This window comes from Alternaria atra (genome assembly GCF_907166805.1).
Source record: "Alternaria atra isolate CS162 genome assembly, contig: 23, whole genome shotgun sequence".
NCBI classification, from domain to species: domain Eukaryota; kingdom Fungi; phylum Ascomycota; class Dothideomycetes; order Pleosporales; family Pleosporaceae; genus Alternaria; species Alternaria atra.
Window position 1 is genome coordinate 2961844 of NW_025091321.1, and position 25636 is coordinate 2987479.

The 25636-nt window shown below is 52.7% G+C and overlaps 8 protein-coding genes across 8 annotated transcripts; 3 read left to right on the forward strand and 5 right to left on the reverse strand.

The window, feature by feature from the left end:
* ALTATR162_LOCUS4540 (uncharacterized protein) lies at positions 1-4577 on the reverse strand (the record flags this gene model as incomplete). The annotated part of the gene is made up of 7 exons (XM_043312152.1): positions 1-293; positions 1963-2370; positions 2422-2780; positions 2836-3060; positions 3157-4286; positions 4340-4458; positions 4505-4577. The coding sequence occupies 7 exons, from the start codon at positions 4575-4577 to the stop codon at positions 1-3; spliced, it is 2607 nt and encodes an 868-aa protein (XP_043168087.1).
* A 496-nt stretch (positions 4578-5073) lies between these two features.
* ALTATR162_LOCUS4541 (uncharacterized protein) lies at positions 5074-9067 on the forward strand (the record flags this gene model as incomplete). The annotated part of the gene is made up of 5 exons (XM_043312153.1): positions 5074-5358; positions 5414-7037; positions 7093-7209; positions 7256-8904; positions 8966-9067. 5 exons carry the CDS (start codon positions 5074-5076, stop codon positions 9065-9067), a joined length of 3777 nt encoding a protein of 1258 aa, XP_043168088.1.
* Positions 9068-9546: 479 nt separating this feature from the next.
* Positions 9547-11163, reverse strand: ALTATR162_LOCUS4542 (uncharacterized protein; the record flags this gene model as incomplete). The annotated part of the gene is made up of 4 exons (XM_043312154.1): positions 9547-9556; positions 9616-10336; positions 10385-11000; positions 11050-11163. The coding sequence occupies 4 exons, from the start codon at positions 11161-11163 to the stop codon at positions 9547-9549; spliced, it is 1461 nt and encodes a 486-aa protein (XP_043168089.1).
* Positions 11164-11723: 560 nt separating this feature from the next.
* On the reverse strand, positions 11724-14045 carry ALTATR162_LOCUS4543 (uncharacterized protein; the record flags this gene model as incomplete). Its single annotated transcript, XM_043312155.1, has 2 exons — positions 11724-11969; positions 12024-14045. 2 exons carry the CDS (start codon positions 14043-14045, stop codon positions 11724-11726), a joined length of 2268 nt encoding a protein of 755 aa, XP_043168090.1.
* A 1100-nt stretch (positions 14046-15145) lies between these two features.
* Positions 15146-16178, reverse strand: ALTATR162_LOCUS4544 (uncharacterized protein; the record flags this gene model as incomplete). Its single annotated transcript, XM_043312156.1, has 2 exons — positions 15146-16068; positions 16145-16178. 2 exons carry the CDS (start codon positions 16176-16178, stop codon positions 15146-15148), a joined length of 957 nt encoding a protein of 318 aa, XP_043168091.1.
* Positions 16179-16682: 504 nt separating this feature from the next.
* On the reverse strand, positions 16683-18857 carry ALTATR162_LOCUS4545 (uncharacterized protein; the record flags this gene model as incomplete). The annotated part of the gene is made up of 2 exons (XM_043312157.1): positions 16683-18594; positions 18649-18857. The coding sequence occupies 2 exons, from the start codon at positions 18855-18857 to the stop codon at positions 16683-16685; spliced, it is 2121 nt and encodes a 706-aa protein (XP_043168092.1).
* A 1057-nt stretch (positions 18858-19914) lies between these two features.
* ALTATR162_LOCUS4546 (uncharacterized protein) lies at positions 19915-23115 on the forward strand (the record flags this gene model as incomplete). The annotated part of the gene is made up of 3 exons (XM_043312158.1): positions 19915-20376; positions 20474-21101; positions 21149-23115. The coding sequence occupies 3 exons, from the start codon at positions 19915-19917 to the stop codon at positions 23113-23115; spliced, it is 3057 nt and encodes a 1018-aa protein (XP_043168093.1).
* Positions 23116-23778: 663 nt separating this feature from the next.
* ALTATR162_LOCUS4547 (uncharacterized protein) lies at positions 23779-25067 on the forward strand (the record flags this gene model as incomplete). Its single annotated transcript, XM_043312159.1, has 4 exons — positions 23779-24205; positions 24255-24410; positions 24459-24834; positions 24884-25067. The coding sequence occupies 4 exons, from the start codon at positions 23779-23781 to the stop codon at positions 25065-25067; spliced, it is 1143 nt and encodes a 380-aa protein (XP_043168094.1).
* Positions 25068-25636: the final 569 nt, after the last annotated feature.

Here is a 25636-nt window from a genome sequence, read left to right on the forward strand (position 1 = left end):
TCAGAAAGTTGAGCCCGTCCATAGTAACAGTCCCCGATCGCCGCATCTGGCGACGTAACTTGTGTCAATCAAGACGCCGTAGTAACCCGTGTAGTCCGCGTCGTTCGTGCCGGCACTGCAGTCACCAGGCAAACTGCCTGCGGATTTGACAATGCGCACGGTAGATAGGCGACCGGGGATCTGCAAATCGCAGAAGTCGTTGTTTTGCCACTTGCCCAAGTCGTCTGTGCCGGCCGAAGTGTCTGCGTCACAGAAGCCGGAGGCTGTGAAGCCGGACTCTTGGTTGGGGATATCTGTGGGAGAGTGTGATTAGCGATCAACTTTGATTAATCGAGGAGGGTGGTCGCTTATGCTTCGTTGGAAATGGAATTACTTGTACTGACCCACGTCCCAATCACTCGCACCTGTCCCGGCTGCCCAAAAGTGCCACCAAGCTGTTGACCATAATGTTTCCCGATGATAAAGTATGCCATGGTGGAAGCAGAGAATAGACCCAGCACAGGGAGGACCGTAAGCTGCGAGGTTCTCATTTCGACTATTGGGGGTAATTGGAAAAGGAAGCAACTCTTTTGAGGTCGGTTCATTGGTGAACCTGCAGCATGTAGTGGGGATGGCTTCTAATTTTCTGGACGGTGGTGGCCTACTTATATGTTTCCATGTTCCTATCAGCTATCACTGCTACAATGAAAACTTATCGCGATGGGTGAACTATCACCTTTGTCTCTGTCTGACTCTATCATGCGTCTGTAATACACATTAGCCGTGTGCACCATCGTGGCTATCGACGGCCTTGCACTGACATTGCAACAAGCACCTGAAGCATAAGCTTCTCTCATCCAGCATCGGAAGGGTGAACTTGCCTCTAACAGAACTACTAGTCGCGAATACAATGATGCCGAAAGCCCCCGATCAACGCTTGTGGGTGCAAGGGATCTATTCAAGCACTTGATATCTCGCTCCTGGAATAAAACCAGTTGATCATCTAGCCAGCCATACGAGGTCTAATACAAATTTTCACTAAGCGTGATTGATCATGCTGTGCGAGAATAGGAAACTTGCAGACCCGAGTAGCTCTGGGCATCATGTTTTGGATGGAAGTAACCAAGGATGTACAGCCGGCAGTAGGTTGGATTGAGTGAGACTCTGACAAAGTGTGTGAGATCCTTACGCTTGCGATGTTTCTTATCTAGGAGAACGTTTTGGTATGAGTATAGTATTGATATTAGCTGCGGAAGTTGTAAGGAGCTTGCCATTCTGCCCTGTACTATCGCGATACTAGTAATTGAAGTAAACGTAGACAAGCTATATTGTTGCACTTCAAGGTGATTCGAGGCCAGAGAATATATGAAATGAGCGCACTGCTACGTCTTCTCTACCTGCACATCTCATGCGCAAGCACTTCCGCAAAGTACGTCTAACGAAGGAGTCTAAAGGATAACTACTAGTTGAAAGAGCACGAGAACTGAAACAAGTGGCTGTGTATCTCTACGGACATGTGATAATTGCTTTAAGCGATAACTAGTAGATAAACATAGCACCACGCCTCGCATTACGTTGATATCATGCAGCGGCTGTTCAGTTATCGGCCCTAATCATTCCTTAAGCCCCATCTGACGCAATACCTGATACGCATTGTCCAGCTTATCGTCCTAGCGGCCCTGTGTTGGCATTATCGCCAACCCTCCTTGATGACTTTCCTTCAAGCGCAAAGTTGCCCAGGCCTCTCACACCAACGCCACTAGCAAGAGGCTGCCTGGTCATCGGTGAATTCTGGTACGAAGAAGCAGCATTTTGGTTCGGGTATGGGGGTTGACGTGAACCACCGAGAACCGGGAGTTGACTTCTATGGACTTGCGAAGGCGTCCCGACTGGAGCAGAATCTTCACTTCGTGAGCGTGTGGTCCTCTCAAAGTATTCGCACCTGTGAGATTGTGCGAAACAACTTGGAGAGGAGCGACTCACGACCAGTAATGTTCCTGCCACCTAAGCCTCGTCTCTGCAATTGTGGATTGAATGGAGGCCCGATATGGATGCCACCCTGCTGTTGCCGTCCACTGTTCTCAGACCTCCTACTGGCATCCCTGTTGTGCATCCTACCACTGCCAGTCTGCTGTGGCATGTTCATCTGGCTGTAGTTGTTCGTACTCGTCCGGGTTCCGGGAAGGCGGTCAATGAAACGGTCTCCTCGAGCAGTTTGGAGCGTATGCGCGGCTTCATCACCAGCAGCATAGGCTACGTGAGATGCCATGACCTGCCCCTTCAGTGCTTGGTAGAGACTCTGGGAGTGTTGATGCGCTTTAGTCTTTTCTTTGTAGGCTTTCGCAAGTTCATGGTTCTTAGTTTCGAGAGATTCTTGTTCGGCTTGCATAGCTGCATGGTTGTCAGTACGAGGCATGTACATAGGCCGAGTGTATGGTGTACCTAGCATCTTATCTTGTAATGCCTTGATCTGCAAATTTGCATCGTGGATGAGCTGATCCATCTGTTGGCTGAGCATATCGTACTTGTCAGTCAAGCCTTTCGCGAGATGCTCCTGATAGATGATCTCCTGCGACGTCTGGTAGCTATGAAATGCCAAGCCGCGGCTGGCACATTCCATGATGATTGTCGGACTTAGGCCACTAAGTACCGATGTCCTGTAGTCTTCCGATGGATTGAGACCCGCGACAACAACATCGTCCGGGTTGTGTAGTGATGCGTTGCATGCTGGACAGGTTCGATGCGCATTCGTAGACCTCGACAGCCCGGTGGTATCTGCGCAATTGCTGCAGAACACATGGCTTTGTAAAATCGTTAGTGGTTGAAGTGCAAGATGGGCAGTTGTGATGGACGAACCTGCAAGTGGTGACTACGGCGCGGTCATGCAGCTGCGATCGACACTTCAGATCGTTGCAACGCAGAATAAACTCCATGGCCAGCTGATGAGTGTGAGGTGTAGGAAGCTTCGAGGTTGGCAGAAGGAGGGAGCACGATGTTGACGCGAGAACACGCGTGTGGCTCACTTGGGCAAGAGCAACCCAAGCCAGCGTGAAGCCTGTCCATACCAGAGCGTAGCATGGACTTTGGATATTAGGAATGTGGTATCTCGCTGCGCATACAATAGATAAACAAAAGTGTACGACGATATGCCGCCTTTGGTCCCGCAATGAGAACTACCGGTCATCCTTGTCAGGCTTCCGCCGTTGTCTTGTGCTCTTCTTCCCAGCCACAGCTGTATCATCTTCCTCTTCGTCCCGACCTTTGGCTAGATCCTGCTCAAGACCCCACTCCTCATTATCATACCAATCCTCGCCATCGCTCATTTCTCCTACATGAGCTTCCGCCTTTGACCATTTGTAAACGTCTTGCCTCATGCGGTCGGCCTCCAATAGACCTTGGTACAGGTCGGACGTTATCCGGGCCACCTCCTCCTGCTTTTGTACGTAGGCCATGAGCAGCATGCGCGTTTCCTCTGCCTCATTGGGTGGCAGACCGAAGTCGCGGTCCGGCAACGAATCTGACGGATGTATGAAAAGAGGATGAATCGCGCCAACACCGCTCGAAGGCGAATGAGGCGGGGAAGGAGTGGAGGCTGCGTGCGCCTGGGCTCGTCTACGTGTCGTCATCCTATGCGCCGTCTGTTGCGATGTAGTATCAGACGCATCTTCGGGCGTTCCTTCTCCGTTCTCTTGCACTTGCTCTGCATCTCCGATATGTGTTCCGTTCGTCACAGGATGCGCCCCATTGACCTTTTCTGGTCTTGTGTTGCCGTTGGTCTCGGTCTGTCGGCTAGTGCCATTTGGCTGATCTGCATCCTCCATGTCTACGTCATGGGGACTTTCCACAGTATCTTGCATTTCAGCATCAGGAGCTTGCTGTTGGTCTCCTTCCTCCGTGCGCCCGTTTGCGCTGTTAATCCAGGGTTCCTGAAACGGTGCCCTGACCATGGTGGACAGAGCATCCGGCGCAAACGTAGAGTCGCCCTGGAGCTTCACGAACAAAGTCTTTGCCCGCGCGTTGGTGACTTGCTCTTTTCGCGAGAGGCTTCCGGCTTCGTTTGCGAGGTCTGTGAGGTGTCGAGAGGAATATGCCACGCTCAGGGCAGGATGATTCGGTAGGTCGGCGGCAGAAGTGAGCGGCGCAAGAAGACTCTCCAGCTGTATGTTGCCGTACGGATTCTCTTCGACAGCCTCGACATCTTCCTCGTCCTCGTATTCGTCGTCAACTTCGACTATGTCTCCGTCCGGGTCGTATCGCGGAGGGTTGCGCTGCAGGATGGATCGGTGGTAGCCGGCATGCTCAATGCGCTAGGAGGCGTCAGTCTACAGTCGGCATGTGAGTAGCACGAAGCATGACGCACCTTCTTGTAGGGTCGCGGGTCAGATAGGAAGTCTGGGTCGCTGGCGCGCGCATAATGGACTTTGCGCCTCAAATCCTGCTTGCTGCTGCTGAAGGGTGTCTCGGAGTCTTCTGTGTCGGCTGCGCAGTGTTAGCCAGGCACTGTACGGAGACATGTACGCCTTACAATCGTCTTTTCGCAGCATCTTCCTCTTCATATTAAAAATAGTATCAAGGATCTGCTGCTGTTGGCCCGCCATGGTGTCGACGGTCTCTGGCCAGCGCGAGCAGAAAGCGGGCGGAGAGACAAAGTGTGGATATAGGCGCGTTCAGCTCATACAACGGCGTGGTGCACTGCTAGGGGTATTCGCGGGGTAGGAAGACGCGTGAAGGCAAGGCTGGACTGCAAATGTATGGCTGGAAGGTGTAGGAGAGCTCGTGCCTGTGTAGAGGAATCGTTCGGCGGAGAGAACATGACAGGGTTCAACTAGCGTCATCCTTTCCCGCGATTCAGCACACGCCCAGGTGTCGGCCATCGATGACATAGAGCCGCCAGTAATCTTCCCAGTGTCTTGATGCTCCCACAAACACGCTTAGTCCTACCGATTTGAGACCACTTGTAGCAAATCTCACGCCCGACTTTGCCATCTCGCGTGCGCCCAGCAAATCCAGCTCCGCAACACCTCCGCCCTCCCCCTCCGAAGCTACCATCGTCCCTCACTTTGGCATGGAGCGATAACTTGCGCGCGTGGAGATATGGACGCATACCCATCCGACTTTGTAGTCCATAACCTACCCTTCATTGTCCTCTCGGGCCTAGCCACAAGCAAAGAGGTCGATCCCCCGCCATCAGTCCAACATGTGCTTCCTGGCCGAGCTGTCACAAGCATCAACTCAGAGCTACCACCCGTAGAAGGCGACCGGGCAAATGAGCTGCTCCAAGAGTTCCTAAGTGCAGATGGCACTAATGCACCCTGGAATGGGCGCGACTTCAGCCGTCGAGGCATTACACATGGCTTCAGAATACGGAGTGTAGGAAGGGTACAGGCGCCTGCGAATATGCCACGGGAAGGAGCCATGGGCTGATGTTTGTTAGAACTTCCAACTGCCACCGAAAAAGGCAGATGCGCCCTCAAACTCGGAAACAACTCTTCCAGGCAGTCCTACCATCGCAGCCGCAACATCATGGGTCTTGCATTCGCCTATTTCACCCCTCTCCCCAGCCTCTTCCTCCTTCCCCGACGGTGTCATCGCTCCTGCTTGGGTCGCAAAACACCAGCACTACGTTCCTTCTGTCTTCGTCTCCTTCTTCAATTTCACAACCGATCCCATCACAAACAGCTTGCACGACAACCAACTGAAGACGGACATCAACAAGATCAAGGGCCAAATACAGAAGTCGGACTATCGCACAAGATACGTCGTGGTATTACTGAGTGATAAGACTATCCTTGAGGCTCCAGATATCGAGGAACGGTTGGCGGTGATACGGCGGGCTACTGGTCTGGATCCAAAGAATTCACTCTTCTTCCTGCCTCCAAGGACGTCCCGCGTCGAGTTGCAGGCCTTCGTTACATCGATTCTAGCTATACTACAACCCATTTGCGTCGAGTACTACCGAGACCTCACTAAGCATGCACGGAGGAAGAAGGGACGGGGTACAATCCCTCCCCCAACAGCTCCACCTACACGCGGAACCTCACAAACACTGTCATACCCTGGATGGGGTGTTCGTTACGATTTCAAGCTGGGCATACTCGCCGAATTTCGCCAGGAGATGGACGCTGCGCAGCGACATTACAATGCTGCTTTGGAAGCCTTGTTCGGTGCCGAGGGTCTGTTCGAAACAACGGCGAGCTGGTCTCCAAGATGGGACGAGATACGCTTGCTAGCAGATATCACCGCACTGCGACACATTCGGTGTCAGCTATGGAACAATTTCCCTACTTCCGCGGTTCAGAATTGGTTGAGATATAAGTACAGATTACAAGACGTGCTCGATCGCCGGGGCAAGGGCACTAACAATTACGGTTGGCAAGCCTGGGAGTCTACATGGGCACAGGTCATGGCTGAGACTGTTAGGCGAACAGAGTTGCCGATCTTCAAAATAAGGGATCTCCCGTCAGATACAGATCCCTTGATGGATAGCCCGGGTGCACTGTACTCCCAACCCGAGAAACAGTTTCCAGTCGGAGAAAGATTACCACCATGGGAATTGTTACACCATGCTGGGTACTGGCACAAGATTGCCAGTGATCATGCGAAGAAGCGCTACATCCTCGCCAGGGAGATGCCAGAAGAAGACCGGACACCGCCTGGAATGTCACCTGCTGCAAAGGTCTCCGCTCGAAATCAGATATATGATCACTATCTTGTCCCACACCCTCATGAAGAGTATCCTGTGCCTGGTATTGCCAATGGATTTGAGCACTGGAAAGACATCTCAGCCAAGCTGAACGCTGCGATAGCTGAGTTCAGAACTCGAGGACAGCACCGAAAGGTAGACCAGTTGCAACTTGAAGTGGCTCGGACATTGCTGCATGTGAAGAGATTTGACGACGCTTCCAAAGTACTACGACCACTCTGGGAGACGATGGCTTGGCGGAAAGAAGGATGGTGGAGCCTAGCCTCAGAAGTAGTGTGGATCCTACATGAATGTGCACTGCGAGTACAGGACCGAGAAACTTATGTTGCAACAGAATGGGAGCTGTACAGTCAAAGTCAGTATTCTTTTGCTATTTGTTTTGTAGAACGGCCTTGACTAATACCACTCAGCGATCCCTGGCAAGACAAAGTACAAGTACGACTTGATGACGTGTTTGGACGTCTTCTCGGATGCCTCAGCGGAGAAGGTGAGCGTGAGTCTGAATGCCAAAGACCACATCTCTTGCTGTAAGTACGGACATCTTATCCGAAAGACGCAACGCTGACATTGCAGTGTCGACATCTTTCGCCTTTGCTGAAGCTGAGGGCAATGTGGGTGAACCACTCCAATCACAACTCGCACTTACCTCGAATGCTCGACCAGGTTCTGCTCCTGTCACCCTGTCTTTTCTCCAGTACCAGTTTAACGGTGGACTGGCTGAAGTCAGGTTGACTCACGATGCGGAACAAGATCCGTCTGGAAATGCCTCAAAAATGTACTCTTGTACATTAGACGAAACCCATTCCGCTACCGGAAAGCCACGTTGGGCTGGTACAGCTGACTTGACGCTTTATCCTGGACAGACAAAAGTGTACAGCCTCCCACTCATCCTGCGTGAGTCAGGTGATGTTGATGTCGTTGCATGCGTCTTCGGTGTCAGCACAGAAAAGTTTGACCTTGTCTGCTCAGATACAGATCCGGAGACTCCAGCCCATCCCATGTGGTGGATCAAGTCGGACACTAAGATCAAGTCAAGGACACTGAAACACGGTTCTGGCATGTCCGTTCACATATTACCCAAACCGCCGAAAATGGAGATCAATCTACCGGACGTCCGCAATCAATACTATACGGATGAATCCGTGACACTGGCGATAGAAATTTTGAATCAAGAAGAGGAGGACACCGAGGCTGTCCTTGAGGTGCGACTGTTGGGTCGCTCTAAAGATACTCTGGGCTATACGTGGGTCGAGCGTCCAGCAGAGTCACCCATGAAGGAAGTTCCGCCCGCGCTTGACGGATCAACGGATATGGATCTCCCAGGTCATGTAGTGGGCAAACTAGCCCAGGGGGCAAGAACAACGGAGAGGATTCGCTTCACTGCACCCGCCGATCCAGCAGACTATGCCCTGGAAGTCAAGGTGCTATATCATCTCCTCAGCGACCGCGACATACCCATCTCCAAGATCATGGTCGCAGATCTCGTCTTCAATGCTCCCTTCGAGGCAAGCTACGATCTAAATGCACGTGTGCATCCGGATCCATGGCCCAGCTATTTCGAGCTACAAGAAGCAGAAAGCAACGTCAATCCCGAATCGCCTGATGCGTTCGGTATAGCACAGAAATGGGGTCTACGAGCTAAAGTCGCATCCTTTGCCGACGAACAGCTCATCGTCAGCGATCTAGCTGTCCAAGTACACAGTATCCACGGCGGCGCAACATGTGACGTGACAAAAGAATTCAATATCGAGGAAACAGCCATGGAACCCCAGGTCCTCAGCGAATGGAGCTTCAGTCTGGACGTCCAGAAGAACAACCTCGAGGAACGTCGATCTACCGCCCTTGACACTACGCTCAACATCACATGGAAGCGCACTTCCGAACCCACTGCCTCTCCAGTAACTTCCTCCTTACCCATCCCACGCATCCAAATCCCCTCTTCCGAACCCCGCGTCCTCGCTTCTTCCCATTTGTCCCTCACCATTCCCTCCCTCCTCCACCTCGATTACGTGCTCGAGAATCCAACCATGCACTTCCTTACCTTTGAACTCGCCATGGAAGCCAGCGAAGACTTTGGTTTCAGCGGACCTAAACTACGGACCCTGCATCTCTTGCCCATGAGTCGGCAGACTGTGAGGTATAATCTATTGTCGAATGTAGAGGGGGATTGGATTACACCGAATCTCAAGGTTACAGATCGGTACTTTAATAAGACATTGAAGGTACAGGGGACAGAGGGGATGAGAGTCGATAAGAAGGGTGTTGGGATCTGGGTACCTGAAGATGGAGAAGGCAAAGGGCAAGGGCAAGGGCAAGGGCAAGGGCAAGGGCAAGGGCAAGGGCAAGGGCAAGGGCAAGGGCAAGGGCAAGAGGAAGGAGGGGTAGAGTAGGTGGGAAGAGTCACTTGTGAAATTACTGGTCTTGGTGAACGATTTACATCAGATGTAGCTTGGAGGTGTAGAAATTACGCTTTCTTCTATAGGCAAGCAATGCTAGTCAAACTCATGATATACAGGCTTCGTTCGTGCACCGCACCAGGGTGCAGATCATCTGTCCCGTAAGTTGACCCAAAGACCCAGTCCACCCATAAAGCTCACATGTCATCTCCAAGCGCCCAAGCACTCTAGACGACTAGTCTCATACGTTCCTTCCCATGGCCTAACCCACACGCATGCCCCATGACTTGCACCACAAAGCCGCTTACCCAGACCCCCTGATCTGCGTCACCGGATCCCTCCCCGGAATCTCGTTCCGGTACAAATCCTCATCTTGCTCGTGCCTCGGAATTCTCAACATACCCCTCCCCCCATTATCGCCGTCATCGCTTGTTTCAGCGATGGTAGGCGGCATCAACGTTGTAGTATCTATATTGCTCTGAAATCTCATCAGTTATTAGGGACTCCATGAGATCTCTGGGAGGAGTGTGGGCATACTGTGGTGGTTCATCGCTCGAGTAGATTGGTTGTTCGAAATCGATGGCTGCGTGGGAGACGATTGTTGGGTCGATGGCGGGTATTTGCGTAGACGACGGCTGTTGTGGCGATTGTTGGTGCGCGTAGGCCTGCGGTGTGGTCATAGTGTTGCCAGTCTGCTGCTGTTGGGCGCCGTCGACCTCGACAATCTTGTCTTCCTGTACTCTTACTTCGCGGTCCCGTAGGCGGCGCATTAGCCCCAGGAACTGTGAGTTCTGGAACTTTTCGCTTGTGTTGTCTGCTACACGCTCCAGCAGTCGGCCTGCTGTTGCCGCCATTTCATCGTCATCGTTCTTCGGGGGTTGTTGTTCTTGCTTCTGTTCTTCCTCGGATCTCTGTTCCATCCGCTGCATTATTGGATCTGGTGTCCTCATATAGCCTGCTGCTTCTAGATCCTGCCAGATCTGCTCCTCGCTCATCAGAACCCGTGAGCCTAGTGGGTATTGTGACATAAGGCGTTGGTTGATCGCTGTGATGAGCTTCTCGGCGCGGGTTTTGACTTCCTGAGGGGCGTCACGATTTACGATTCTCTGAAGAGAGTCGACAATCCATTTCCCCTCGTTTGCATCTTGTACCAGAGTACCGCTCTTTTCCATGTTCTCCATGTTCTCGAGGTATGCTACAGCTTCGTCGGTTCGTCCAAGACCAGTCTCGCTCCAGACCTGGATAGCAGAGTAGACAGCTAGGGTCACAGTCAGCACTCGTAGTAGATTTGACGGACACTACACACCTGGCCGCGTTTCTCGTATCCGTTGAAGAAGAGGATCCATCTCACCCGGCCGGTCTAGATCCAGCGCCTCTTGCGCTGGCTGTGTGTGTACTTGCTCTGCTTCTGCAACCTCCATCATATCTTGTTGCGCCTGCGCAAAAGCTTGTTCAAAGGCTGCCTCGTCGAAAGCTGGGACGTCATCCTGTGCGCGCTGCTTTCCTTGTGCAATCTCCGATACTTGGGCGTTCTGGAAACTCGGTGCCTGCATGTATGCTTGTCCACCGAATCCACCCATGTTGTATCCTGACATGCCTCCATATGTATTTTGCTGTAATGTCGGCGCCTGTGCGACCGGGGCCTGCTGCCTCAAGAAGTCCTGATGCCATGCTGACGCCGCGCTCGCCGGCTGCGGTCGCTGCTGTTGAAACGTTTGCGGAGGCGGACTGCTGACATTCAAGCGTTGGAAGTCGGCAGCCCAGTCTGGGGCCTGATGGGCTTGCGCAAACTGAGGGGGAGGTTGTGCGAATCGCGGATCGAAGTGCTGGAAGTCCTGCGCCGGAACTGGTCGACCGGCTTGGAATGCATCGAACTCGGAATCCAATGCCCCTACATTCGGTCCCGGTGATGATCTGAAACCCTGCTACAGTTTAGGTGCGGAAAGGCAAACTTCAGACATGACTACATACTTGCGCTGGTGAATGTCTGCCGACCAGACGATCCTGTTGCAGTGTCCGATCGACGGTAGTGTGTTTCTGGAAGTTCTGAAGGGCGTTGGAAGGCCCGCAAAGCGCGTCGGCCATGTTGAATCAAAGGAGAAGAAAAGCAAGAGGGGTATCAACGCGTACTACAAGGGAAGTGTGAGAGGTTTGTCGGAGAGAGTTGAGCTGCGGCAACTGGTCGTCATGTCCCGATGATCAGAAGCCGAGGCTCGTTGGCTGATGCGGACCGACGTCGCCCCACGCGTCAGATGTCAGCGAGATGCGATGACGAACAAACACGTGCTGCACATTCTCTCGACATTCTGTGAACGGCAACCGGCCGGATCTCATTCCCGTTACGCGCGTTACGCGACTTCGAGCCGGGATAATGTTCACAGTTTAGTGCGCTCTGCACAACGCATTACACACCAAGAGCAGAGAACTGAGATGAGACATTTTGCATATGTTGTACGCATTTCTTACAAAGTCCAACTCCAATCAAGGGCGAAGTCAAAACTGGCCGAGTTGAAATACCTATGTATCGGATAATAGAGGAAAGATTGGTATATCTTAGAGAGAGAAAAAAGTCATAGCTGCCAGCTCCTCATAAACACTCACTACGCAGTGAAATCCATCATAACCTAACCTTAAACAATCCCTGTTTATCTGAAGAACATCTCCCCCAAGCTGACATTTGCCCTCGACGAAGAAGCCCCAACAACGCTCCTGGAGCGAGACCTAGACTTCTTCCTCACAAAAGCATATTCCTTCTTACCCCTACTATCGCGACCCTCTGATTCTATGAACAGCTTGCTACCATGTCCAGTGCGTAGACGACGAGTATGTTCGAAGAGGATGTCAGTCTCGCGTTGAGACATTTCACGGAGGACGATGATGTATTCAGGGTTCTGTTGTAAGAGTCAGTACTCGATGTCAGGTAAGACCAGTTAATGACAACTTACCACATCGTATTCATATGGGATATCATAGTAATGCAGCGTCTCAACATCGAGATGGCTCCTGTGGATCTTGGCGTATGTAGGCGGAGGCGCAATCGCGATTTGGTGATGATGGTGATGCTGTGGAGGCGGAGGCGGAGGGGCGATTTGATGTATTGGATGGTTAGGCATCATGCCTGCCTGTAGCTCCCTCTGTTTCTCAGGGTTGACCAGCGCCTGGATTTGGTTGTCCTGGAAGCCAAATTGAGCGAGCCTCTTGCGCATTGTCTCCTCAAGTTCCTTCTCTTGTTCCTCTTTCTTCCTCTTCTCTTCTTCTTCCTGCGCTTTCTGCTTTCGCATGAAGGCTTCATACTCTTCTTTGTCCTTGCGCTTCTTCTCTTCTTCCTCGAGCCGGATCTTCATCATGAGCTCGTCCCGTGCCCTCTTTTCCTTCTCGGCATCCAAGACCTTCTTGCGCTCGTACTCGAAGATGATGCGATTATGCTCTGCTTGAGCTTCGGCCTCTTCTTTGGCCTTCTTTCGCTCATAGTCTTCGATAGCACGTTGTTGAGCTTCCTTTGCCTCTTGAGCCTGTTTAGCTACCTTGGCTTCGTTCTCAGCGATGATGCGCTTGCGCTCTTCTTCCATAGCCTTTTCCTTGAGTTCACGCTCACGCGCTTCCTTCTCAAGTTTGGCAGTGTTCTCGTCAATGATGCGCTGGCGTTCTTCTTGCTCCCGCCTTTTTTTCTTTTCCATATCAGCTAAAATCTTCTCACGTTGTTCCTCAGCCTCTCGTTGCTCTCTGGCTTGCTTCAACTTGCTCTCGGCAAGGATTCGCTTGCGCTCATCATCCTGTTCTCTCTGCTCCCTCTCTATTTTGGCTAAGAGCTTCTCGCGTTGCTCTTCGGCCTGATGTTGCTCTCTCGCTTGCTTTAGTTTGCTCTCAGCAAGGATTCGCTTGCGTTCCTCATCCTGTTCTCTCTGCTCCCTTTCTAACTTGGCTAGGAGCTTGTCACGCTGTTCCTCGGCATCCCTCTGCTCTCTAGACATCTTCGCCCTGTTCTCGGCGATGATAGAAGCACGCTTCTTCTCTTCTTCGATTTCGCGTCGTTCGCGATCACGCTCTTCCTTCTCCCGCTTCAACTCCCAGTCACGACGCATACTCTCTTCTAGCCTTTTGATTCTTTCTTCTTCTGCCTCATGTTCTCTTCTATCATGGATGAAGTCGAGCTGCACCCTGCGCCTTACCAGTTCCTCCCGTCTCTCCATCTCCTCCTCTCGTCGTTCCCTTTCGAGTTTCTCTTCAGCTTCTCGGAGACGCTGCTGCGAGAGTGCTAGGTTCACTTTGTCCTCGTAGCCATGGTCCGGCGAGTGATGACGTCTCTCTCTCTCGAGTTCTTTTTCAGCGTCTCGCAGTCGCTGTTGCGAGAGTGCCAGTTTCATCTTGTCCTCGTAGCTGCGGTCCGGCGAGTGATGATGGTGTCGCTCTTGTCGCTCCCTCTCAAGTTTATCTTCAAGATCTTTGAGACGTTGCTGAGCAAGTGTCAACTGAATCTTGTCTGCATAGTTTGGCTCGGGTGAGCGCTGGCGTTCATGGTACTCGTGCCTAGAGCGCGAACGGTGCTCCTTCTTTAGATCTGCCCTCAGCCCAGCGATCTCATCTTCCAAATCCTCAAACGCACCAGGAATCTTCCGTTCGCGTCGACCACGAGGACTGGTCTCTTGGCCCTTCTGCTCAGTGCGCATTTGTGGATGGCTATCGTTGTCCAAGTGACTGGTGTTGTAGATAGTCACATTGGGAGCGGGCGCGTGACCTTGTGAGCGAGTCCTATGGAGACCGGTGGTGAAGTGCACTTCTGGGGCCAGAAACTCGGTCGTGCGGCGACCATAGTCGGGACGATAAAGTTCGTCATCTTGAGTTCTCCGTGGAGGAGGTCTAGGCGCTGGGGGATGAACATGACGAGTGTGCGCAGTGAGATGGTCCCTCGTGGTGTTGGAATACCACTCGTCCTCTTCGTAGCTGTCCCAGTCGTTTGCTCGCGGCATGGTTGGTGTATGGGTCAGGGGGTCAGGTGGAAAACAGACAAACTGCGTACACCGTTCCGAGATGAAAACTGGAGTGATTATAAGACGGAGCAATCAATCCAAGACCTTTATGTCTGGTCTCAGTTGCAGCGTAGACGGCGCAGAGCGGGGTGATGTCCACACACTGAGGGGCGGCACAACAGCAGATGTGACACGGTACAAAAGAGCAGGTAACGTAAGAAAGCAGGAAATTGTCAGCACGAAAGTGCGGCTGCAGTCGAATTTGAAAGAACCCGCCCTCATGGTGCATTTGGGGGCTGAAATGCTCGCGATGCAGCTAGTCATCAGGCAGCTGCCGCCACGGCTGAGGCCAGGGTTTCTCATGCGCCGGGTCTGCTGGACACATATCAGCCTGTGGTGCATGTCCATCGGCGGGCGTCAGTGTAGACCACCCTCCGCATGCCCCCCACTCCCCTCAGCGACGTTGTGATGCTGCGCTTTGCTCTACATCCCTCAGTCTCTAGCGGCGCGAGATGGCGATGGTTTGGTGGGGCATGTCTAAAATTGTACACTAACCAAGACGCCTAATACCTCTTTCCTCTCTCAGCCGCGGGGGTTGGAACACTGTGACAGCTTGGTCAATTTGGTCAGCCTCAATATGCACATGTCTCAAGCGAATCGCCAAATCGTTGGATCCCGTCGTTTTGTGCATTCTCGCTACCTGCATTTTTTCTTCTTTGCGCGCTTCAACACACACATTCGACATGAGAAGCGTCTCATGAAACAGTGACGCTCGCGTGCGACCCACCGAGGTGTTGTGACCAGCATGGCTTTCGGAGTAAGCCTTCATGCGCCCGGGACTGGCGTTTTCGGTTAGAGCTGACCCAAGATCGTCACGGATAAACATAGTTCTCCAGCCACACCCTTCTACTCGAGGTCGATGGTCCGGGTTCTGGACTTGTAGTTTGCTGCAGATGTTGCGAAGTCGGACGGTATATTCCGTGAAAGATAACAGTAGCAGATCGTCGTTGTGTTTGAACATTCCAATGTGAGCGAAGAGGTATCTAGCTAACTGTCGGCGCAAGCGAACGCCAGCCATGCAAATATCGTACAATTCATGATCATATCTTCTCCTCGACGACCTCTTTCAAGCTCTCCGCTCGTCGAATCAGTTCCTCGTACACAGTCCAGGCAAGCGCACTGCTCATTGCTTTCCTTGCGATCCTGATACCAAGCCCATCGAACAAGCTTCGTAGACCTTCTTCTGCAAGCATCTTTTTGCTTGCTTGTACCATATTTACGTACTGGTGAGGCATGAGCTGTATCCGCGTCTTGATGGCATCAAAGGGGTTCGTAACGGTTGTTCCCAACCCCGCGGCTGCAACACCAGAGACGAAGTTGATTCCGGCGGATGTACTGGAGGAAAGTTTGGTGGATGCGCCCGACGTCTCTTCGATTTTGGTTGCAAGACTGGAAAGCTTCCTCTTCGATTGCTCATAGAATAGGACGTACAGCCCCGCGTAAGGTGCATCGCGGACTGCTGTTGCGCCAAACCCAGCAAAGAAACCTTTGAGTCCTTCTGTCCGGAAGATATCTCGTGATGCTGTGAAGAGCGAGTTGTACGAGTACAAATTACTCTCGTACCGCACCTTCAGTACGGTAATCGGCATCATGATGAAGCCCGCCCATGTCCGTGCGAAAGCACCAGTGGCCAGGTTTGCGGTATTGCTCAATTTTGGTAGAGAGCTTGAGTGCTCCGCTCCCTTAGCTGCTCCATCGCTGCTCCCCGCCGCAACCAGACTCGCTTTATGTCGCAACGCATTGAGACTTGAAAAGTATATGGCAGATCCAAAACCTGTGCGTAGAGTGCTTGGCAATGTACCCCTCCAGAACTGACGTATCGGGTTCGGTCCGCTGGCTATCGACTGAATAGTACCGAAGAGTGTGCTCGAGCGAGATTGTTGGACGCGGGTCTTGAGGAGGTCAGCGGGTTGGAGGAGAACTGCAGACAGGATGCCTGAGTTTAGGCCGGCGAAGAAATGGACTGCATGCTCGTTAGCAACTGCATTTCCACTAGCTCTTGGAATAGCAATTATGCCCAATGCTCTTGCCGCACTTACAATAAGACGACGAGCGCTTTCCGCCATCTGACATTGCCGCGCCGTCAAATATTCAACTGCTATAACAAGAGAGTAGAAGCAACAATACGCATCATGGTAACAGCCCTGGAATGCTGGCCGTAGATATTAGAGTCAGACGGGGTAGTATCGTGTCAGCCAAACTTGTGTCACGAAAAAGTGCATGACGTTTTGACGACATGTTCCGAGCACCGGCGTGTCGGTACGCCGAGGCACCATCTCTTCGCCTAGGGCTGGCACCCGCGCCTATCAACGGCCTCATTTTACATCAACTATAAGATTCAACATAGCGAAAATGATTACTAAATGCACGTTTCATACTTCTTACGTAGGATGGAGCAGACGCGCCGACTTGTAAATCTTGGCAGCAATGACTTCGCGACACCAAGTACAAGTAGTGAATGATACATCGGACCAAAAATAGGTCATTTTAAAGAAATCCCAGACATGACCCTTTTGAGTGTAGAAAGTACCGTATACAATAATGCATGTCTGTAACAGCCAAGTGAGTCCTCGTTGCTCAGTCCTCATCATCGTCATCGTCTCCAAAGATGGCTTTGAATACATCCTCGGAAGCCCGTTCGTTCGACAGGGCGTCGTTCTTCTCCACGTCCACGACTGCGTGCTCGCTTTGTTGAGCAGTCGCAGCAGCAACAGGAGTAGAAGCCTCGGATGTTTGGCCCATCCAGGCCGGCCGCTGGAGAGCAGGACCGTTGGTCAAGAACTCATGTTGCAGCTTTTCCATAGCCGACTTGGACACGGCTTCCTCCGTCTGCGATTTGAACTGGCTTTCACCAGCGTCAAACTCAGGCGGCATATCCGGCGGAGGCTTGACGTTGAAGCGCTTGCATAAGAGCCGCGACGGGTAAAAAGGAAAACTGCTTCGAGTCATCGGACCATACATGCCCAGCTTCGCAGCTTGCTCTGCTGGATCCTCTGGCTTTGCGGCTGGCTGTCGTAATAAATTGTCTTTCGCCGTCCCACCACTGTTTCCCTCCAAGGTCGAGGACGACGCAGACGTGAACCGGGATGCCATGATGCCGGTCGTGGGCTTGAACACCTCAGCAGCATGTGCAAACTCTTGCAACTCTTTGACCCAATCTGACACGGATACACCATCTCTCCGTTCTGGTAGGTCTTCCTTCAGCCCCGCCTTCAATTCTAGGAAACCGACGTAACGTGCACGCTTCTGCATGTCTTCAGCATACGGCATCCAGCCAGTCGCACCCTTAGCCAGGGCCGCAGCTGCCAGGCTCTTCTCAAGTGTAGGTACGAGGCTCCAGAGATCCTTCGGTTGGGCTTTGCTCGCAGGCAAGTGTCCCTCAGGAGCAGCTTCTCCCAAGCCTTGAGGCAGATCAGCTTTACCAGATATTGCAGCCAAACGGTCTCGGGCGTCTTTAGGTATGAAGTCGAAGATAGACTTTCCGGGCAAGGCTTTCTCACCCAAAAGTGCCGAACGACCCTTTGCATCCAGCGTTGAAGCCTTCGCTGCGTCGGCTACAGATTGGTAGTCTTTCGATTCCGGAATTGGAGTGACACTCTTGGACGATTTCCAACCAGGTGGTATCTTCGGCGGAGGATACTTAGGCTTGCTCGTGAGGTCTGTGAGGCTAGTCGCGAATGTAAAACCACTCAATGGAGACCTCCCATCTACAGATGGCCTGCTTAGCGAGACCAAACTCTTCGACAAACTCTTCTTGGGAATAAAGACAAGCTTTTCTCCCGCTCCTGCTTTGGCGAACTTGCTAGGTTTCTTTACTTTTTTCTCCTTGCCTAAGGTTTTGTTGAATGTAATCTTCGGGCCTAGTTCGTATGGGTCTTCATCGTCTGAACCCGTGTCGTTGAGAACGCCAACGCCAAAAGAGGACTTCTTTGGCGAAGGCTTCTTTACCGTTGATGTTTTCTTCGGACCCTCAAGATAGTGCAGATCGAACTTGGATGAATGATCCCCAGCTTCTTCCTCCACAACGCCCAAGCGAGCTTCTGCTGTATATCCCAAGCCTTTGCGATGGACCTCTTCTCGAGGCAAGGTCATTATTCGAGCATCTTGAGGAGCAAACATATGAGCTGAGTCGTCCTTGAATCCTGATGCGCCATCTTCAAGGTCAGCATTCCGGCGCACTTTGCGACCAATGCCCTGGTCTCGTCGCCAGCCCATCTTCTGCGCGATCTTGACGCCCATTGTCTCTTCAGGTGTTACAAACAGGCCGAACAGTCCATCGTCGTTGGCTCGTCCAGCCTCGCCTATGCCAGCGAAGTTCTGCGCAGTCTCGAGCTGGCGTGACTCTGCTGCTGCCGCCAAGTCCTCATCGTCCATGAAATCTTCGGCTCGCTGTGTCTGGCCATTGGGCTGATCCTTGTTGCGGTTTGCGCGTGAGGAAACGAATGTTTTCGGAGTCCATCCTTCTTTAGATCCAACTGTATTAAAGTATCTTAGCATAGTCAAGAAGTCTTGCGTTCATGGAAGGTATGGCTCGGAAACTTACCCTGCACTGAAACCTCCCGTGAATGCGCCGTGGAGTCTCCTTCGTCCCCTCTCGTCAGTTACAGTCTGCTTCCAGACAGGGACAAAAGCCCCATCATCTCCATCTTCGTCAGGAAGCTCGGTGCCGAGAGTTATGTAGGTTGCTGGTCCACCGCGAGAGCGCTTTTGGGCGTTGGTTGGGGAAGGCGCGCGTGGCCGCTTGTATGCCATTGTCGCGGGAAGAACAGAGTCACGTAGTTCGCGACAGATGTCCTCGAGTCAGTCTCTTTGGTATGGGATTTGACTATTGCATCCCGTGGACTTGGTTCGCCGTTTAGTCGAGTGAAGGAAAGTAGAAAGGCGCGATCACGAGTAAGCGGCTTGTGGGTGACTAATCAGCCGCAATATCATTGGCTGGATCCGTGTACCCAACTGAATGCAGCCACGAGATATGTATGAGCTGTCAATTACATGCGCATCAAACTGGAATGACACTCAGCTCTATCGGATTCAGGGCCTATAGATGGCTTTCACCGCACATTGCTCAGCTCAAGATGACTTGACTGCCGTTGAACTAAGGAGTTAGCTAGAGTGGGCCCGATGATGTAGTGCCGCGCCTGGATGGTCGAGCGGCCGAATGAGCATAGAAGCATGGCTGGTATCGCGGCTAAGTCCAGGGACCCTGATATCGCGCTGCAACGCAATCTTCTCGAGGCCATCCAAGAAACAGCAACACCTCCTGAAGTCTTTGCATGTATAAGTTACAGACGTGTGAATACCTTGCAGGAGAGGGTGGGTGCATTGCCCCGAACAAGTACCTACCCCACCGTATCGGCCCAAAGCGACGGCGGCCTGGCGGCATTGGTAGACGAGCCTAGGCGTGGAGAGAGAGGGAGCTATCGTGTTTGACCTCCGACCGGAAATAGACATTAACAAAACAACACACACTCTCGAGCTGGCCGTGATACATGCTTCCCTCGACTTCGATCCTGCATCTGCTGTAACCCATTGCTGGCTGCTGCCCTGGGACCTGCATACGTCCAAGCAGACGCATACCCAACTCACCGTCTGTGCCAAGTTTCGCGACCACAGCCATCCACCGGCCCCTAACCTGTTGTACACTTACGCCGCAATACCCACCGAGAAGCGACAAAGTAATCTCTTCACATTGTCACGATAGTCCTTGTCGTGGTCGCCTCTGCGCTCGCTCCACGCCCAGTGCGTCTGTGCTAATCGAGGCCTGCATCTGCTCCCTGCACTGCGCGTACCGTGGTAGAGAGCATTCACCATGTCGGCCGCCGCCCCATCATCGCCCGCAGTCGTGCGCACTTCTTCTTCTTCGCGCAGATCAATAGACAGACCCCAACGCTCCCAGAGCACCCAAAGCCGACCCACGGGACACGCGCCCAGCCGCCATCAGCAGAGCGGCCTTCCCCCCAACATCGCCCGCAGAGACTACGAGCAGAGCAACGTCGCTCAAGAGCAGCCATCACGTCGCAGCGAAGACCCAGCCCGCGCCGAATCCAGCAGACGAAGCCACTCGCGGTATGCGTCTGACGCGTCGACGACTTCCGCAATGCCCATCAATGGCGTAGCTGCCGAAGCCAGGCCGAACCAGCCCCAGGCCGTCAACAAGCGCAGAACCACCATCACTGCACCCAGCACAGGAACATGGGCGCTAGGAAAGACAATTGGCGCAGGCAGCATGGGCAAGGTCAAGCTGGCGAAGAATGCTGAGACCGGGGAGCAGGTGTGTACCTTGCGTTGCTTACAGATGGAGGGGCACACACTTAATCGCGCATACTGGAATACCATAACAGTTGAGTAGGCATGCTGACCAGCCATAGGCCGCCGTCAAGATCGTACCCCGACAGTCCCAAGACCAGCACCAGAGTGCCGCCGACCGCGAACGAGCCGACCACTCCAAAGAAGTCCGCACAGCTAGGGAGGCTGCTATTGTCAGTCTGCTCAACCATCCCTACATATGCGGCATGAAGGATGTAGTCCGAACCAACTTTCACTGGTACATGATGTTCGAGTTCGTGAACGGCGGACAGATGCTCGACTACATCATCTCTCATGGCCGCCTCAAGGAAAAGCAGGCGCGCAAGTTCGCTCGACAGATCGCCAGTGCCCTTGACTACTGCCACAGAAACAGCATCGTGCACCGAGACCTCAAGATTGAAAACATTCTTATCAGCAAGATGGGCGACATCAAAATTATTGACTTTGGACTGAGTAACCTATTCTCACCCAGAAATCAGCTCAAGACATTTTGTGGAAGTCTGTACTTTGCCGCTCCAGAACTGCTTCAGGCCAAACAATACACTGGTCCCGAAGTCGATGTCTGGAGTTTTGGCATTGTATTGTACGTCCTAGTCTGCGGAAAAGTGCCGTTCGATGATCAGAGTATGCCACAGCTTCATGCGAAGATTAAGAAGGGCCATGTTGATTATCCTCCGTGGCTATCTGCGGGTATGTTACACGAAGATAGGATTCCGTATCAAGCTGACCTTGCCCAGAATGCCGCAATCTCATCCACAGAATGCTGCAGACCGACCCGACCCAGCGACTGACTCTCTCGGAAATCATGAGCCATCCTTGGCTCACCAAGGGATTCAACAGTCCTCCGGAAAACTACTTACCTCATCGGGAACCCGTGCAACTACCCTTGGACAGTGAGATTATCGAGAAGATGCAAGGGTTCGATTTCGGTACCACTGAGTACATCACCACGCAATTGACCAACGTGATCCAGTCGGAGGAATATCAACGCGCCGTTCGGACAGCCGCTCGCAGGGCAACTGCGCAAACACCAGAAGCGGAGAAGAAGAGGGGCATGTTCGACTTTTACAAAAGACGTACTTCAATCGGAAGTCGAGAGCAGTTGACCGCTTCGTCGTCTGAAGATATCCAACGGGGATTGGACCCAGTCAACGCATACAGTCCTCTCCTCTCGGTCTACTTTCTGGTCAAGGAGAAGAGAGATCGTGAACGACAAGAAGCTAACCCAGGTCCTGCCGCCATGCCTCAGGAGCCAGATGAGAAACCATTGAAGATGCCGGATCTTCCGCCGCCGCCAGCAGCGTATACCAACTCAGCTGCCTACGAGATGGCAGGCGAAAAGCCTACAGGTGGAAGGTCACGGCCAAGAGCAAGAACTCATGGAGAAGATGATCTCACCGAAGGTCTGAAAAGGGTGGATCTTAACAACCCACCCCCAGTGCTGCCGCCTCAGGTTGAGCAGCCAAAGAAGGAGGGTGCTGCAGTTGGCCTGTTGCGCCGCTTCAGTACGAGAAAGTACCGAAGCCATGACAGAGACCGGGCTGTTGAGCCTATGCCTCCACCTACTCCGGCGGTTGCAATTTCTAGTCCTGCCGAGCCTGCTCCAGCGCCAGCCACTGTACCAAGAAAGAGCTTCAGTATTCGAAGGCCCCGTGGCCGCGACGAAGGTTCTGTTCCGCATCTACCAGACAGCACGAACAGCGCAAACAATCAACCCGAATTACTTTCGCCTCCTGGAAGCGGTAACAGCGCTACCCGGAAGTTGAAGGCACTTGGTCGCTCCACGAGCGTTAACTCGGCTGATCTCCGGAGACGACTCAGTCGCCGTGGACGATCTTCGGAAGACCCTGGGAACCCTCCTACCACAAGTGGGTCAGATAGATCCGAGCTGAGCGCGCACAAGGCTCGGCCGACCAACGATGCTGCTTCTGATGACCTTACATCGAGCCCGCGACCTATGCAGGCGTCGCGGGCCAAGTCGCTTGGTCATGCGCGACGAGAAAGTATCCAGGCACGAAGAGCAAAGCGAGAGCAAGCCAAGGAGGCAAACGTACCCGAGGAGACAGATGCAGAGCTTGCAGAAGCGCAAGCAGAAGCTAGTCGAAGTCCAGACGCTGTCAAACCTGTATTCCTCAAAGGCCTTTTTAGCGTCTCTACGACAAGCACCAAACCGCTACCTGTCATCCAGGATGACCTGATCAGGGTGCTTGATCAACTTGGTGTTGAGTGGAGTGAGGTCAAAGGTGGTTTCAGATGTCGACATGCACCTAGTATCGATATGAACAAGCCTATGGATTCGCCAGCTTCTCCGCCAAGCGGAAGCCACAAGAGGAAGATCAGCTTTGGGGGTTTCATGGGCGGCGGCGACAGAGATCGTGATGAGTTCCGGGACCACAACCGAGCACCACAGACACCGAAATCCCGATCACGACCATCGCCTGCGGACCAGAGCTATACGAATACCGACGAGTCTGATGGCAGCGAAGAACGGGATGAGCGACGACCACGACGCGCAGTGCCTGCGGGCGAGACTTCGACACATGTACAGAGCGATATGGGCTCGAGCATGAGTCTTGTGTTTGAGATCTTGATCGTCAAGGTTCCGCTATTAACGCTGCACGGTATCCAGTTTAAGAAAGTAGATGGGGGTACATGGCAGTACAAGAATATGGCCCAAACTATTCTGTCAGAGTTGAGGCTTTGATAGTCCAGACTAGGGGAGGTGTTTAGGAGCGTTTGATTATTTTCGGCATGGATGGGGCATGTTCGCTTCTACGAGCTTTGTTATGTGAATTGTAATTCTTCGTTAGTGTGGAAGTATTGCTGAAGCACAATTTACGGGTAAGGACACCCACGAATCTCATTTGTCATTCTCCCGTAGTGGTTCGAGCGGTTGGTAGCAGACGAGACGGGAGGGAGTCTTAGATCTCATACTATACGATCTCGATTAGTTTCCTGACTGCATTCGCGAAGTCGTGTCCTCTTTAGACCCTTGACGTGAATCAGGTACCACTAGCAGCACCATGCGGTTGCCTTCACAACTTCACTATGGCGAGGTTGGCAATATGCGCCTCTATCACTGCACCGGGCGCCTGCCTAAGGTTCACCTGATGCGGAGGCGGCGTCGATCTCGGTCGAAAGCTCGAGCTCCCGCGTGCGCCAAGGCGCTGGAGCCCAGTGGGGGGTTCGCGACTTCATCGCTCGAGTGCCGCCAGGACAAACTCACCACGCCCGGTTGCCCACTGTCTGACCCTGAAGCCACTAGTCTCTTCTCCAATCAATCGCCGCTCGTCATATACAGTCGCGCAAACCTTGTTCTCTTACCTCCACTACACAATCAACACGAACCTGTCGGTACTCGCGGCCAATGCAACATTTCCTCGCGCATCAGCAGCAGCAGCAGCAGCAGCAGTACGGCGACTGGCCCGCTCAAGCCCAAGCCCATCATCAGCAATCACAGCATCATGTAGGCCAGCACGGTCAACACCAAGCGCAAGCCGCCCAGTTGCATGCCCAACAACAGGCCCAGGCTGTCCAGGCGGCTGCCCAACGACAGTATCACCAGCAACTCGCCGCCAACAATGGCACTTCTTTGCCCGGCAACAACGCCGTTCCTCGCGGGCCCGCGAATGACGTTCAGGCAGCCGAAATCGGAATGACAGAAGAGAACCGGCGCGTCTTGGAGTGGATAGCCCAGCTTATGAAGCCTACCACGCGTGAAGCAGCTCTCTTGGAATTGAGCAAGAAGCGAGAGCAGGTCCCAGAGTTGGCTCTGATCCTTTGGCACTCTTTCGGTATGAAAACTGTGTGATCGAGGATGCAACAGGGTACTAACAACGTCAGGTGTTATGGCCTCCCTCCTCCAAGAGATCATCTCCGTCTACCCTCTGCTCAACCCTTCGCAATTGACCGCTGCTGCTTCAAACCGTGTTTGCAACGCTCTTGCACTTCTTCAGTGTGTCGCTTCTCATACCGAAACTCGTGGCTTGTTCTTAAGCGGTAAGTCATGTACCGTACACTGAGGCGACGTAGCTAATGCATCCATAGCGCATATTCCGCTCTTCCTTTACCCGTTCCTCAACACAACGTCCAAGTCGCGACCTTTCGAGTACCTTCGTCTTACGTCTCTGGGTGTCATAGGTGCCCTTGTCAAGAACGACTCTTCTGAAGTCATCAACTTCCTTCTGACAACTGAGATCATCCCGCTTTGTCTGCGTATCATGGAGACTGGTTCAGAGCTCAGCAAGACAGTAGCCATATTCATCGTCCAGAAGATCCTGCTAGATGACATCGGTCTTGCCTACATATGTCAGACCTACGAGCGCTTTTATGCTGTAGGCACCGTACTTAGCAACATGGTCAACCAGCTTGTGGAACAGCAAACCGTTCGCCTGCTCAAGCACGTTGTGCGCTGCTTTCTCCGGTATGTTCATTCTTGGTTTGTCTCTTGGACGTATGACTAACTTTACCAGCTTGAGTGATAACGCCCGCGCTCGTGAAGCGCTCCGCCAGTGCTTACCAGAGCCTCTCCGTGACGCCACCTTCTCGTCGGTTCTGCGAGACGACGCGGCCACCAAGCGCTGTCTTGCTCAACTCTTGATCAACCTCTCCGACAACGTTGTCGATGCCGCGAATAACCAGCAGCTCATGCATTAGGGAGACTGGCTGCGCGGCTTCCTTATGCTTAATATCGATAATCTGGCTCGGGTAACTTCAGCGGTCTTGAGTACCTCCCCTTCGCCTTTTGTATATTTCTGGCTTCGGCTTTGCTTCATTTGGCGCGGCAGCACGCGTGGACGACATACCCCTCAGTTCGATCGGATCTGGCTTACGAAAATGGTGCGGTTATGGCGTTAGGGTTTCTCACATGGGATACCCGTAGCAACACTGTATCTGGCAGGTGCTACTTCCTTCACTTGCATTATTACTTTCTTCTTTCTCTCATGGTCATGGCGAGGAGTTTTCGGGCATTGCATGGCGTAGTGCACTCATCAATGCACGGAATCTGGGAGGAAAAGCAAGTGTACTGTATTATATCTCATTTTCTTCACGCATATGAGCAATGTAAGAGCATGCTTTCAGGACGATTCGTTCGAGTGCTACACATAACGATGTACTCTGGTGATGAAACTAGTGCAGATGACTTCGTGAGACTAATATACCTCTACGCTTTTGTGATTGGTGTTCTGCGTCGCAACAGTCATATGTGACATGCGACCTAATAC